At 33.1% G+C, this 15,749-nt stretch overlaps 2 protein-coding genes across 2 annotated transcripts; one reads left to right on the top strand and one right to left on the bottom strand.

Annotated features, from left to right (window-relative positions):
- Positions 1-4,200: 4,200 nt before the first annotated feature.
- TRIADDRAFT_30040 (uncharacterized protein) lies at positions 4,201-7,679 on the bottom strand (the record flags this gene model as incomplete). The annotated part of the gene is made up of 10 exons (XM_002115745.1): positions 4,201-4,321; positions 4,573-4,656; positions 4,869-5,032; positions 5,231-5,431; positions 5,518-5,631; positions 5,747-5,932; positions 6,035-6,147; positions 6,351-6,797; positions 7,057-7,173; positions 7,568-7,679. The coding sequence occupies 10 exons, from the start codon at positions 7,677-7,679 to the stop codon at positions 4,201-4,203; spliced, it is 1,659 nt and encodes a 552-aa protein (XP_002115781.1).
- Positions 7,680-11,006: 3,327 nt separating this feature from the next.
- TRIADDRAFT_59834 (uncharacterized protein) lies at positions 11,007-15,277 on the top strand (the record flags this gene model as incomplete). The annotated part of the gene is made up of 17 exons (XM_002115888.1): positions 11,007-11,042; positions 11,216-11,280; positions 11,458-11,565; positions 11,685-11,836; positions 11,953-12,019; positions 12,121-12,219; positions 12,380-12,523; positions 12,622-12,664; positions 12,781-12,863; positions 13,337-13,386; positions 13,552-13,666; positions 13,774-13,830; positions 14,022-14,210; positions 14,393-14,422; positions 14,727-14,807; positions 14,921-15,022; positions 15,130-15,277. 17 exons carry the CDS (start codon positions 11,007-11,009, stop codon positions 15,275-15,277), a joined length of 1,569 nt encoding a protein of 522 aa, XP_002115924.1.
- Positions 15,278-15,749: the final 472 nt, after the last annotated feature.

The raw sequence follows: 15,749 nt of genomic DNA, 5'->3' as shown, positions 1-15,749 counted from the left end.
GGGGTACGCCGAATTTCAGCTATGACTTTCACCCTGAGTGTATGGCACGATGTGGATTTCCTAGGACTACTGCTCACATTACTGAACCGTACATCCAGTCGATAGACTCTAGTTAGGGATTAGTTATCAACAGTTTCAAGTAGTTCCCAATACAATACTGCAACCATAAATTAAAATATTTTGTAAACTAAACTTCGGCCTAGCAGATTAAGAAAAGAGAATGGTTAACATTACAGTAGAGTAGGTCTTCATTTTTTCTCTGTTATGGAGTGATATCTATTTACAATAAACTATCGCACACATACTAAATACGTATAGCATCTTCCAAGTTCAGGCATTTAGAGTTACAAGCAATATCTTCGAATTTCATTTTAACCCAAGCTGTTGTTTCTCCATACTTCAACCTAAACTTTAAATCTTTCTTTACAGTGCTCAGCGGATATAGCATCATGATAGCACATACGTACGAGTACAAAGACTGCTCTTTACGTGCTGTATAACTTCTAACTAGTACGGCATAATGCAATTTTTTGGATACTATACGATTGCTATTGAGATCAGCTCAGTCATGATTCAATTCCTTACTGTGATGTACTAAAAGTTAATTACTTTAAGTTAAGTTCAATGATATCCTGTCAGTGAAATCGATATCTCATCATGGTCCATTTTCAGCAGTTTCTAGCCTGCACATCTACACAAGTGCTGTACAGTACTGTACGGTATACGCTGGTATATGTTTATAGAGGATACTGATGCTATCATAAGCATGGATATATTTGTGTCTAAAATCTCACCTTTTCATTTAATAATTCACAAGCCATGTCCAGTAATTTAACGTATTGGATTCCATCCAATACTTTCTTTTGACGGATAAAGCCAAAATGGAACAATACTGTTGTAAGCCCATACTCTTCTTCATTCTTGTTAGCCATTTTTAATTTAGATTAAAAATGACGCTAGCCTGTCCAGCGTTCCCTATCGATTTTAAACGATATACTTTTACTCTCTTCAACGGCGTATTTCTTATAGTTTTTTGAATGTACTGCGTTTAGTAGACAGTTCCAATACTACTTGTTCGAAAAATGATTCATGAATCTGTCCGTTAGCTGCATTAGTTCAATGGTTATTGGATGTACCTATAGTGTAGCGACTACTCTATTGTAAAGTCTGCCGCATACTAATTCGTCTAAAGACCGGTGTGGTTAATGAGTTTCACTTTCTTCTGATGATCAAATACCCAGTCTTGCCTAGTTATCAGTTGACTGTGCGTACTGTACACAGTACAGCACTTCCACCAAGGCTGGAGAGTTCTCTACAGTAGGAAACAGTACACGCTACAGTACACTACAGTAGCTTACAATAATTGATTTAACAGAGCTGTACAGTACTGTATTGCACACTAAACGTTCTTTCTTTCTCTACTGTACACAAAATAAAAGCGAAAGATGTACAGTACTGTACTGTACAGTGTACAGTATACTGTACTGTAGACGGCACATACAGTACCCTACCACTGTAGTACTGTACTCTGAGTATTCTCGACTTGGACTACTAGGATACTCAATACCCCCGCAGCTTCGACTATTTAGTAGTCAACAGTACCGTACTTACTCCCGTAGGCTATAACCAAGTTCTACAGTTACAGCTTGTGTGCTTTCCGAATACGATATACTGTACTGTACTGTACTGTAAAATACATTTCATCGCTATTATATCATATCCCGTGATATGACTAAATAAACCGTCAGCAAAGCGACGGGAGTTTGCACTAGTCTTGTTGAAATACGCACCGATGAGAAGTATTCAATTCATGAATCGCTTCGACTTTAGACTAGTATGCAATAGCGAAACTAGTGAATTGTTTCAAATCAAACTAGAGTACAGTACACTATGTACTGTACTACATTTTAAATTATACACAATAGCTTACCCTTTGTTAGTTTCACTTCTTTCTTCAATTGTACTAACCTATCATTTAATTAACTGGATTTTGTTCCAATTTTCACTTGCATCTTTCCTTTCACTAGAAATACACTGACATTTCTCTAACCTGTCACTTAGTAGCGTACTGTTGTTCTCAAATTTCAGGCAGATCTGGGGTTTCCGCAAAATAATAGTTTGAAATATGGCAGTTTACACAAAAGTACACTGCCATTCTCAGTAACGTTTTAAGCGACTTTTACTTTCAGTACGGTACTGTACACTGTACAGTACAGTACTGTACACAGGAAGAGCATAATAGGGAAATGCCGTAAATAAATACAGTAAATAAATAAATAAATAAATGGAGCACTGTACACTGTACACTGTACAGTACAGTACTGTACATACTCTACACTTGCAGTGTATAGCATCGGAATCAGATGACCCCATTCATAGACATGGTACAGTACGCTGATGACGCGTCACGAAACATCAAGCTCTACTGTACGTACAGTATATAGTATTGTAAATACTGTACAGTATAATAATAGAGCTTATTAAGCAGAACCATACAGTACACAGACGGAATGGTTTTTCTTTCTTGGATATTGTACAACACAACATATGGCACAATAATGACTATTATTTAAACCCGATACCATATAGAAATTTCAAAAATTTTTAGAACTTTAATATCGAACCTAGGAGCGCTATTCTAGTAATAATTGATACTAACGACACGCTATTCCCCACTGGAATTCAAAATACGTACGTACTGTAGGCTTTAGCAGGGACTTTTCGATTTTTAACTTAGCTTTAGTGAAGGAATTGAAGTTGCATACTACCACATTATATATAGTACATCGCAGATTCACCGCAACGATCAAAATGAGAGACCTTATAAGCATACATACAGTATTTTGTTGAGTAAAAATGAAAAGGTTGGTTTGTGATATACGATATAATATACTGTACGTATGTAAAATAGGGTTGGGACTACTTTGAAGTATAGTAGGCAGCTACTATCGATCATTTTTATCGAATATACAGTACTGTACAGTACTGTACATACGTACGTACACGTATAGTGCATCAAACTACTGTACATTTGTTCTTTCAGCCAAGACACCGAGTCAATGCGCTTGTTGTACGGTACAGTAAGCCATTACAATACGTATTTACAATCTATAGTTAACAGATGAAAACAATCATTGTAAAATTATAATTCATTATTCTGAAGCGTAACTGCTATAAATTTATGGAAATCATTACCTTTCAGTAAAGATAGACTCTAGAAGAGTCCAAAATACAAGTTCAATTGTCTCTAGATAATAATATAGTATCAAATGCTCTGTCTAATTTATTAGATTACCGTTACTGTACACGAAGTCACGAACTGCTTGACTTTGGCTTATCGTTGATTTTATTTGATGTGCATAACATTCACAACACAACATCAACTCTTAGTACTGAAGGAATGATCCTTTACTATCTTAAAATGATTGCTCAAAAACCCCAAGCAAAATAAATAGACTCAACTCCAAAACAATTTTCGATAACCTGTATGATTGATGTAATGTGTGAACATTTATAGGCACCAAATGTACATTATTAATAAAGATTTGACACTGATATATTTAGCTGGATTACAAGATCGCTCCTATACCTATAGTAAATCAGTGTGAACCCTGCCTATATTGGCTTCAAGATAAAGTCTTAATCAATTAAAAAGTAGAAATTGTTGCCAGAATCCAATAGTAATAGCTTATTTAACCAAAGCTTAATTGTACTCGTATATTATTCCGCAAATTTCATTCCTTTTCTTCATTTAACTGGTCCGAGCTATAACTGCATTTACGCTGTTCTGATCTTGTAAATAGTTAAGGATAGTTCATAACTTGTATGATGTTAGTTCGGCTCAATGCTATTGCGTAATCCATAGCAGTTTTACCAAAGATATCCTTCGCCTTTTTAAAACGAAAGTAGACAAAAATGATGGTAATAAAGCCAGCGATCACGAGAACCAAAGTACATTCTTAATAGTAAAGAAGTGATTGAATACTAATTTTAGGCTGACCTGTAGATCCACTCCTATCTCCATTAAATATTTAACAACTTCAATTCGGTTACAGCATACAGCCTACAGTTAGAAATCTACACATGAGACTTAATAATAAAAGTAAGTATACTGTTTTCCATTAATGTTAAAAGGATCAGAAGTCAGTCTAATTTCATACAATTTGGCGAGCATGATTCAAATTACAAGCATTAATCCAATCAATCTAAGAAGTGACATACTGTGTGCAAAGGAGTTCTAAAATCAGAACCCTTCAAGTTTAAATCGACTCCAGCTTCTTCCCACAATTTTAGTGACTTGACGTTATTCTCTTCGATAAGGCTATATTCAAACAATAGAATAGATGCAATGAATACAGTAAATATAGTTTCTTCCAAAGGACCATCAATTGTTTGCAGTTAAATTTTATAAAAATACAAAATAATTCTGATATCGATCGAGTAGATCATTATGTATAACTTATACGCCGATAAATTTTAAAATGTGGTGATACAGTAGACAATATTATTAACTCTAACCAATATTACAATTAAATTCTCGTGTATACACTTAATATTTAAGCCGAAACCTACTTATTTAGGTAAAAAGTTATTTCTTCTCCGCCGATATGCAGATGAGCTCCACTAATCTTAAGAATTTTTACAACCTCTGCTTGGCTAAGTTAGATTAGAAAATATTTTAAATTTTAAGCCTCAGCAATATCTTAAACAGTTGTCGAAATTATAAAACGCATACTATGTACGAAATATTGCAATTAACTAAATATATATATATATATGTAAATATCCTTGAATTATACAGCATCACGAGGTAACGTAATAAACCTAATTAAAGTAAAATAAACAAAATTAAATAGAATTTACTGCACCTATTCAATAAAGCATCGATATAAGGCGTTCTGTGTAATCGATCCCTTGAAAATACAGAAGCTCCTTTTTCGAGCAGAAATCTAACAGCTTCGACATGTCCTTCATAAGATGCTAAATGTAGCGGGGTACGCCCATCGTAATCACAACTGTTTACATTAGCACCCTTGATATTAAAATATAATGTACTATGTTATTACGGACATATATTTCGCACCAAAATGATGAACATAGCCTTGATAGCCGAAGCGATATTATCTATATAATTTATATATAGCAGAACTTTATTTAGCCCCGCAATAGTTATAATAAAAGTGTGCAATTGTGTTGTACGCTCATTATTACTGCATGGGTGAACGAGTACCTGTTCTGTTAACGTTTTAAGAGAGGAGACATTACCAACTGCGGCTGCAGAACATAGTAATACCGGAAATAACATTGACTGAATGGTATCGATTTCTTTTATAGATGTTGCTTTCAAAGCTTGTGCGACGCTGTTAATAAATTCACTTTCTTTCCAAGACAGACGCACTGTTAATTCTCCGCGTAAATTCTCTTTGAGCATCTAGTAAAACGCATATCTAAAATTATTTATGAAGTTATTGATATCCTATACTTGTTGTAAAAGCTTTTTGAAAACTTAGAATGTACGCGACGTTTCGTTGCTAGGTCAAGATCATCTCTTCCTAGTAAATAGCTCATTTTTGTTAGTGCAGCCTCAGGTGTCATGTCAGCGCCAGGAATTATTCCAACATTAGTCAAGATCTATCATCGCATGAAAAATTTCAGCTTTTAAGAAATAACCTTCCTTTACGATAGAGTACACCATATACGATTTTCGTCAATACTGTAGTACTTAAGTCACAAATATATGCCATACCTTCCCTACCATGTATGAATCATCGACAAACCCTCTGCAACATTGACTGATATTCAGAATAAGCACACCACGATCGCATGCCTTTCGAAATTCATTGATTATGTTGGGGAATCTACTAGGAGCATTTCCAGATCCATAAGAAAGCAATATAACGCCTTCCATCGGTGGTAATAGAAACGTCCGTATCTACAGCGTAAGGAGAAATGTTTCTTACAGGCATTTAAGGAAGTTTAATTTTCATATTAATTTCTCATATATGGGGCTGTACATGATACAGCTACAGCTTACAGTTTCTGCAGTAATACCAGGAAATAATCTCAGAATACCAACGTTTGAGCTCATACTTGTGTAGATATGGAATTTCTGTAATTTTCCACTACGAAAAATAGAACTCCATTGAACTATAAAAAGAGTTATTAACAATAAAAACTTAAAAGTGACAGCAAAGCATTTTTTGATTCGCAAACAAAGATCGTAGATATGTGTACATATTCAACTTTTAAATTAATATTTTTCTGAATTATAATGTATCTATCTATGTAGCCTACTAGGAAGTTGTAAAGTTATGTCATGCATAATTTCAAAGCTATCAAGCGAATTTTACCTTCTATATCTATTCCCACATTGGCTAAAGGCGCAAAATTTGGTGATTGAAAAGCATTAAATTCGCGGTTATTATCTTTAATAACGCGATTACCACGATATAGTTTATGATCAAAGTATAACGTAACTTCTGGTATAACATAATGACCAGCTATTATCAATGCCCCTAATAAGTTCTCCCTTCCGTCACTTCGCTGCTCGTATATCGGGACTTGGGCTCCAGTTAAAATGATTGATTTTCCTAAATCTTCCAACATAAATGAAAGTGCTGAAGACGTATAAGCCATAGTGTCAGTTCCATGAAGAATAACAAAACCATCAAATATTTCGTAATATTTTCTTATGTCCATTGCGATCTTTGCCCAAACATCCATAGACATATCGGATGAATCCATCAAAGGTTCGTACTCCATAACACAATAAATAACTCGACAACCATAAATTGAGACTCTTAAAAGGGATATAGCATTATGTCAAAAACTCATAAATAGCTAAAATTTACGCGATATTCTAACATTAGGAAAACATTAACACTCAACAGTACTATTACATCCTCCAACTATTAAGTTTTAGATTTATTACGGTTATTTGGCAAGTTTTATATAACGACTTTATAATTCCACCACCAATGTATTTTACATATAAGATTATTCAATAACATTGATATATAATATATTTGGAAAAAAGTATTCAGTTATCTTACGGACAAATGAGAGATTCCAAGTTGTCCGGAGGAGAGAACAACTCTTGATCATAGTTAGGATCGTGTAACATGGGCAAGGACTTTAATGAGTTTGCTAAGTAATTAGGATAAGGTTCATAGCCTAATTGGGTAGACGATAAGATCACATTAAAGCTTTAACTTATTAATTCGCCTAAATTGCTGTCAGTGGTAAATTATTCTAAGCTATACATGAAATTTTAAGCAAAGGCTAAGAGATCTTCTACTGTATATTATATTACAAGCCTCACCAATTAGTACGAAGCTACTAATTAATATATATATAAATATAATTATAAAATCAATGCTAATTTTAAAAAACAATAATAACTCTAAATTCTGATAGTACGAGTATATGAATCGTTTCCGAATGTCACATATTAACTTGCCACGCTTCGAAGTAGATAAGCGTTGTAATTTACGTTAAATTTAGAATCTTCAAGATTTAGCATCAAATACATACATTATAATAGACTTAAACAATTACATCAACAAACCTCTCTCTGTTTTTTTCATACCAATCGTACCGCCGGTATAGAGTATCAAGACTTTTGATTCTGCCTGCTCAGACAGACTTGATGAATTGTGATGCGCATATAATCTACTCATTCTACGATATAAAAATAAGATTTAAAATTTAATTACGTAATTTTCCCTAAAATTAATATGTATAAAATAGGGGTGATGATTAGGTTTCATATAACAGTATATCATACTGTACAGTACATAGGATATCAATACAGTACTGTAGCATTGAAACAGTATACGACATGCGAGTATTCTCAAATAAAATTGCATCTACAACATAAAAATGTACGTTTTTAGTGCTTCCATTTACTACATCAGACTGTAGTTTTATGTGCTCATCTATATTGTGGACCTAAATAAAAATTTCATTCTTCCTAAGATTTTTACTACAGCAGCCAGCAATTGGTTGCTGCTGAAATTGAATATGTCCCTTTAGCCAATTACTAGATTATTTTTCCAAAAGCAGCATGACAGCCAGAGAATATTGATGTCTCTAAACTCAGGGACCTAATGTAGTACTAGATTTTTACGTAAATCAATTGGTAGTGGTAGCTAGCTATCCATACAATGTGAACATTAGATAAAATAACTAGCAGCTAGAGACACGGCACAATGCCACAATTTAATTTGTTCAACTAGCGTAGCCTGAGTATAGTTACAGGTACTATATAATTGTTCAATTATCTTGCGGTATAAATGAATATCTCATTGAGCAAGAGCTCATTTTACGAACATACGATATTAAGAATACAATTATTGTACAATGTACATATCAAAGAAAAGTTTAGTACAGTATCATTCATTTAGCAAGTCAAACTATATTATCAAAATGATATCCGGTATAGTGTACACTGTACAGTGCAGTCTTTCGACGTCACAAAACAATCAGAATGTAAACTACTGTATATTAAATTAGTATCCTATTACAATAATTACTACTGTACTGTATATAATAATAATAATAATAATAATAATAATAATAATAATTATTAATTAATTATTATCAAATAAGTTCTATAATCAAAATATAGTACTGTACACTCAGTGTACAGTACAGTCCAGGTGTGATAAGTTCGAACTTGTGGATAGGAATTTGCCCGTCAGTACGTAAGCCATCCACATTTTTTTAGAATCGTTACTTAAATGACTCCATTAATATTGTAACAAGAGCTGGCTGTTTTAAAATGTACGGTGAGCAGTGTACACTGTACAGTACTTTAGTTATCAGTCATTAGGTGCCATCAAAAACTAAAAAGCCGTATCGGTATACTGTACTGTACACTGTACAGTAGCATCTTTTGTAATCTAATGTAATCTGACAGGAGTGCAGCTTTTAAAATTGTGTGGACTGCTTGTAACCTCTAAATCATGCAAGTCTCCAACTGGAAGCTATGTACTCTTTCTTAATTGTCAACTACACTTGCTTCGTTGCTGTATATAGTTGATCAATCTAAGAGCAAAGTCTGATTAGTTAACTATTTTCACATATCGGAAATATCATAGAACATGTGCTTCAGTGTTCTACCGATGGATCGCATACTATGCATTACAATGTATGAGTAATACAGGATAGAAAAAAAGTAATCGCAATTTAGCGAAATCATTTCGTCAAATTTCATTACTAAAGTTGAAATAAAATAACGTACATACAGTATACAGTACACATTTTATCGTACTGTATGTGTAACAGAGAGACCTGTGCACAGTGTGCAGCTGGATTCCAACCGTATCCACATAGTACAGCATACGCATACACTTATACAGTATAACAATAGCTTGTGCAGTAATGCATTAAATAACCTACCTGTTATTTTTATATTTTCAAGAACGGCCTATTCGTATAATTGATTAGTGAATGAATCGTTGCTTGTTAGTATCAACTATTATGTATTAATTAATGTTAAATTAAGCTGAAACGCTATCCAAGGTTTTCCTCTTAGAGAAGTCCCTTTCGATATCAGTGTTGGGAACTTGGTCAACGATATATTACGGCAGCGTGCCTCTGTCGTTTGAGCCTTTTACGTCCCTGCCCAAGTACAGTACAGTACGTACAGTAGAGTGTACAAAATTCTGACGATTTATTTTTTTTTTGTCCACCGCCCATCCCCCCAAAAACAAATATGTGACACTGTACTGGACGTATTTTGTTCGTCTAGTCTAATATACAGTACTGCAGTAGAGACCCTTAGTTCGAGTCTCTACTGTACTGTACTATGTACATGTGTCTGTACTGTACACGTAGGCATCACGGAGTCCGTCACGGACTACAGACATGGTAGTTTACTGTACAGTATACAGTACAGTACCGCGGTCCGTGGAGTGGGCCTTGTCAGTCACCGAACCTACAGTACAGTACAGTACTGTACACTGTACAAAAAACTTTGGAAGGCTATTGAGTCCTGTACAGTAGTCAGTGTACAGTACTGTACAGTACAGTACCTTACAGTACTCTGTACGATATCCAAAAGAAATTACACTGTACAGTGTACAGTGTACACTGTATGGTCTACTGTACTGTACAGTACAGTACCGTACAGTAGTGCTTGTCTGGCTTTACGGTACTGAACTGTACAGTACTGTACTGTACTGTACAGTACTGTATGAAGCTACTACAGTATCTTCTGTACAATACAGTGTACTGTAGCCCAGGATTTCGTAAAGAATGTAGTGGCAATAGTTCCATTCCAGGCCTCTGGACATCGGGACATCTCCACTGTTTAACGGTATCTATGCAACCATCCATGCATAGGCATATACAAACACGATACTACTTTTTACATGGCAAGTCGAGTACAGTGGCACACTCGTACATATTAGAAGTATGTATAGTACTATACAGTACGTTTCTCCCATTTGCTTTGCCATAGTTGCGGCCTATTTTATAGTGTTATGACTAGTTAGTGATATTCATATAGAAAAATTGATGCTTCAATATATCACTACATCATAACATTATTATAATTATTAGCACTGCCAATCTTGTATACAAGTACGCTTGTTATATACGTAAATATATCAAAGTTCACATTCAGACCTCAAGCAATATCACGTAAATTCAGTATAAAAAAGTCCATTTATGGTTTGTTCTCTTGAACATTCTAGGAATTAAATCATTCAGTTCAGCTGCAGTAACTCCTGTAGAGATTTGGCAGTCAGGGATAGAACGCAACTAGATGAAGTAGTCAGATCGATACGAATTGGTAAAGTATCAGCCAGTAATTGCAAACTGAAAAGTGTACTCAATTAATGCTAACTACTACTCCTTAGATACATGACCATATAATCAAGGATTATCAATTAAGTAGAACTTCAGGGTTAAAATACTGATAATTTATTCAAACCTATAAATAACTGTCGTAGTGCGGTACTGGTTTTACGATATAGCTATAAACGGAAAGGGAATCAAGAATGAGCAAGACTACCCCAAAGGCGAAAGAAGGAAAGGTAAGTCGATAACATTGTTGTAATATCGGGTACAAGTACATTTCATGCAATACTGTCCGACATACAAGAATAGCCTTTTTAAAAAACTTTTAAATATCAAAGATTTCACAAAGAATCTTAATTTTTGTTCACTTTATGAAATAAGAAATTAAATGTTTAAATTTTCATAACAGAAAGAAAGCATATTAACGGAAAACGTTCGATGGACTTGGAAAGATGGAAATTTGGAAAGTGTCAGGTAGTCAATTCGTGACCTTAAGCCGGTCGTACAACTATACTTGTGCAAGAAAAATCTAGCTTATTGTTATTAAGAAATAATCATCTCATTAAAGTACTAGCAAAATTAAAATAAGGTATTATTCAGAATTTCGACTATGTAGCTTAAAGCTACACGTAAATCTATACTTTATTGCAGTCTTAACCCTAGTGTTGATAAGAATCAACAAAATATTGGACATCGTGTCAAGAAGAACAAACAGGGCGCAGCAATAAGTTATGTAACTAATGGAAAAAAGAAACAAAAGTATGGTTGAAATTCTTATTTTATTTAAAGCATAGTAATAAGCTCTTGCAACATCAAATATTTATCGATAACGGCATGTATTAGCTCTGATCTACTTCTACCACTTTGAATTGTCACAGTTTTAATTTAGTAGCCAACTCACAAACAGCAAAACAACTCCATAAAATCGATAAAGTGAAGTACACGTTTCAAAATGCAAGTACATCACCTCGACCAAGACGAGCAAATGACACTAGTAAAGGCACCGTCGTCACTTTAGCAGATGTTAAGAGTAAGCACTGAATTCACAATTAAATGATTGCGAGAAATTTTATCGTATTATCGCAATTTTAAAATACACACCAGTTATATTTATCGAAATATAATTTTATAATATAAAATATGAAGGAGCCGCTCTTGATGCAGTATTAGATGAAACAGGAGCAGTTAATGAGACGTTTCAGAGATGTATCGAGTAAGTGAAACTACTAATTTCTTTTCGCCAAATATTATTATATGTACGTTTCAACCAGTGATCTAAGACATTATTTCTACTATATTGTCGTACCAATGCAGTACTCTGCAACTTGATACCTTCCTTATGGCAGTATTACATTATTTTGCCGCCTTCATCGAAAAAACTGAGGAAGATCGAAAGCCAACCATTATGGAAAAGTATGCCACACATCATAAATAAATATCCTACCTCAGTATATTGTTGTAATAAATTGTTATTAGAAATCGCTATTATAATATTAGACAGCTGAAATAACTTATCACTATAGTCCATATTTAATAAAAATTATTGATACTATTACTCTGACATTAAATGTAGCCCATGGCAAAGAGAAGCAAATTTAAGGAATACATGTAGCACGCTAAGGAAATTAAAATTCGCATCCAAAAAACTCGGTCAAGCATATTGTGTACTAGTTATGGGCCTAGGCTTAGAAGAACAACATCATATGCAGGGTGGAAAGTAAGCAGTGATTACACTGCATGATTAGATACTAGTTTATTATTAGTAACTGGCGTGATTTATTAAAGTATATACAATTTTAAAATACCTTTTTATAGATCTCGTGTTTCGGCCATCTTTACCGATCGCGATGCCTTCGAAGTATGCATATAACCTAGCAATCCCATGATTTTCATGCTTTATTTATTAGACAGCATGAATAATCTATCAGTAATATTTATCAAATATAAATCTTCACTTTATCAAATTATACATAGAATTTGTACGCATTTTCGACATGTGTTGTGAATATCGCCTTTAGAAGACAATATTTTAATGAAGTTACCAAAGAAATGGGACGGTAAGCCTATATTGCGAACAGTAGTTACACACAACAATAACATTTTGTGGCCACTATAACTTACATAAACAAAAGTATAGAAGAAAACTCAGTTTTACATTTAAGATCAGCTCAGGATAAGATAGTTAATTTAGCTTTTAGCTAATAAAGCTGACGAACAGTTGGTTAAATGAGTAGCATCCTGCTAGCAAGTTTAAGGTTAACTAGTTCGAGAAATATCTTCATAACTCATCAACATTATAGAAGGAATACCAGTTGTTAGCTAGACAAGAAAGCTAATATACTAAACATACAGAGTAATACAGCTTCATATCTTATTGTAGAATTTCATTTAACCACTAATTTACGAGAGTAAAGGATATGAAATTAACAAGCAGTAACAAAATCTACTAGTATACAAGTACTTATTTTACGCTCCTCTAAATTTTTCCATTCATCACACTAAAGGAGACTTATTAATTTATATTTTTTAGGTTGTTTAGATCGGAGATGTATAATATAGCATTGCATAAAGAAGATGATGGTAATTACTATTTCATATGTTTTTTTTTGGTATTAACTTATCATAAAAGCTTATAATGTTAACGTACAATTCTGCAATAGCTATATCCACAATAAAATGTGAGAATTCTGTAGAAATGAAAGCGATAAGATTATTTTAATTTACTGTACTTTTTATTAATCTTAGTGGGTGATGACAGAGATCCACACGAATCTGAAATTAAAAGATATGTTGATGTTAAGGTGAAGGAATTACGCGCTAAAAAAAAAGAATTTGCTGGCGGTTACATGCGCCAAACTGTGTAAGTAAATTTTTGAATCTAATCATAAAACTTAAGATGGCAGATAAACTGTTAAAACGTGATGACATAAATCATTATATCAACAAATTACCGGTAACAAATTCAAGAAATTCGAAAGTGGGTCATAAAAAGAGCAAGCCTAGCGCTATAACGAAATCTCAAACGTAAGTATTTCTTGATTTCCTCACTGCATGCACAAAAATAGCTGTATTAAATTTCTTTAAATTAAGTATAGCAATTCAATTAACCTAGAAGGGTTTAATCCAGCGATGGTACGAACTTTAATAGTCTGACCATTATATGTTAGTATAATAATATCGTGATAATTTATTCGAATAATATTTAATACCAACAGCAAAGATGCGATTGATGCATTGGTTGTAGCCGTTCAAGACTTTAATCTCACCAATATCGACGAAAATAAAGAAGGTAGAAAAATTGATCGCGATGACCAAGACGATAATAGTAAAAGTAAAACAAAAGATTCTATAGAAGAAAAAAGGAATTCAATAACTCCTAAACCTCGTCCTGTCAGGCATTTACCGTAAGCTTTCAATATCTTAATGATATTCAAAATAATTGTTTTAAATAATTGCATATTGTTTAGATAATTTAACGAAAGTTATAAATGGATAAATTAAGTTTTGTAAAATTCTTTCAACACTTGCTTACATGTTGTTAAGTTTTATATAATTTAAACGTTTAACTTGTCTTCGAATACAACAGCAAGAGACCACCAATTAACTCTCTAATCAAGTAAGTTGAATTTTCTAGGCTATTCAATAGTTGATATTTTACTTTATTAAAACGTATCTGGTGTAACAGGTATATTATAGTTATCATAACTAATTTTAACATTAAAAATTTTACGCTCCTATAACAAAATCACCAAGCGCTCGATCACCTGCTGTTGTTGCCCTATTGCCTTCCACTTCGGAGCAATCTCCCCACTTGATGAGTCGTGCAAAACCTTATAAATTAGAGTACATAAATTTATGATAATTTATTATATTCTATGTTATTTGGAATTAAGATTAACTTATCATATCTCAAACAATAGGGACTTTAAGGTAACATCAAACAATCTTGGCACAGAAGAAGACGTTAGTGCAGATGAATTAGCACAACTGGAAAGCAACAAGTAATAGAACTGCGTTATTTTATTTAGTTTAAACTATTGAATTATGAAAGCGACTTTAGTATCTCACACGTAATGAATTAATCATTCGAATCTTAATCATGTGCGTGTAATAGCGTTGGCATTATTGGAGAACCGATTGAAAAATTTAACAAAACAAATTTAATGCCGTTCGTTGATGATGGAGACGATTCTGAAGGACAGCAATCACATCATGGGTAAATAAAATCACTGATAACATAAATTTTCAACAATTAATATTCTTAAAATAAGAAATCGCTTACTAATCCTAATTTAAATATGAATATTATAATATAAAATCCAGAACTTCTTATCAAAATGGCAAGAACACTCAAGATAATGCTTCCGATTCTAAATTATCTTCCGGTCAGTTAACGCCTAATAACGAGTTAAAAAATAATGATGTTAGCAATAATGACGATGACGAACAAAGAGAAGAATTAAAAACTTAACCGTACAAGCTTCTCTTAATCTGTCATAAGTGATATATATCCTTCAATCAAATCATACTAAAGCAATCAAAAAATTTTTATTGCATTAAGTAACACTTAGCGTCTTGTACAATATAAAATTTTTATCGTACTTGTAATTGCATTGAGGGAGATATTTTCTAAGTTGTCAAAAGGATCAACTTTACTCTGTGACTCATCAATGATGTAAATAAATATTTAGGCTAATTCTGCACAGCTTTATAAAGAACTATGAACGAAGGAATTATATTTTGATCCAATTAATAATTTAAATGTGCCAATTTTTAATTATAATTATCAATTACCGGCACCATTTAAGTAAATTTTATATAATTTAAGCATACTAAGCCATAAAACTATAATATAATTAAAATCTCATACATCGCAATCGTTACGATTTGATAAAGCTCTAATGTACTGTATGTACAAGTATGTATAACTTTTGTTAGATACA

This window comes from Trichoplax adhaerens, genomic scaffold (assembly GCF_000150275.1).
Source record: "Trichoplax adhaerens TRIADscaffold_12 genomic scaffold, whole genome shotgun sequence".
Lineage (NCBI taxonomy): Eukaryota > Metazoa > Placozoa > Uniplacotomia > Trichoplacea > Trichoplacidae > Trichoplax > Trichoplax adhaerens.
This window is presented reverse-complemented; position numbering and strand designations above follow the sequence as displayed.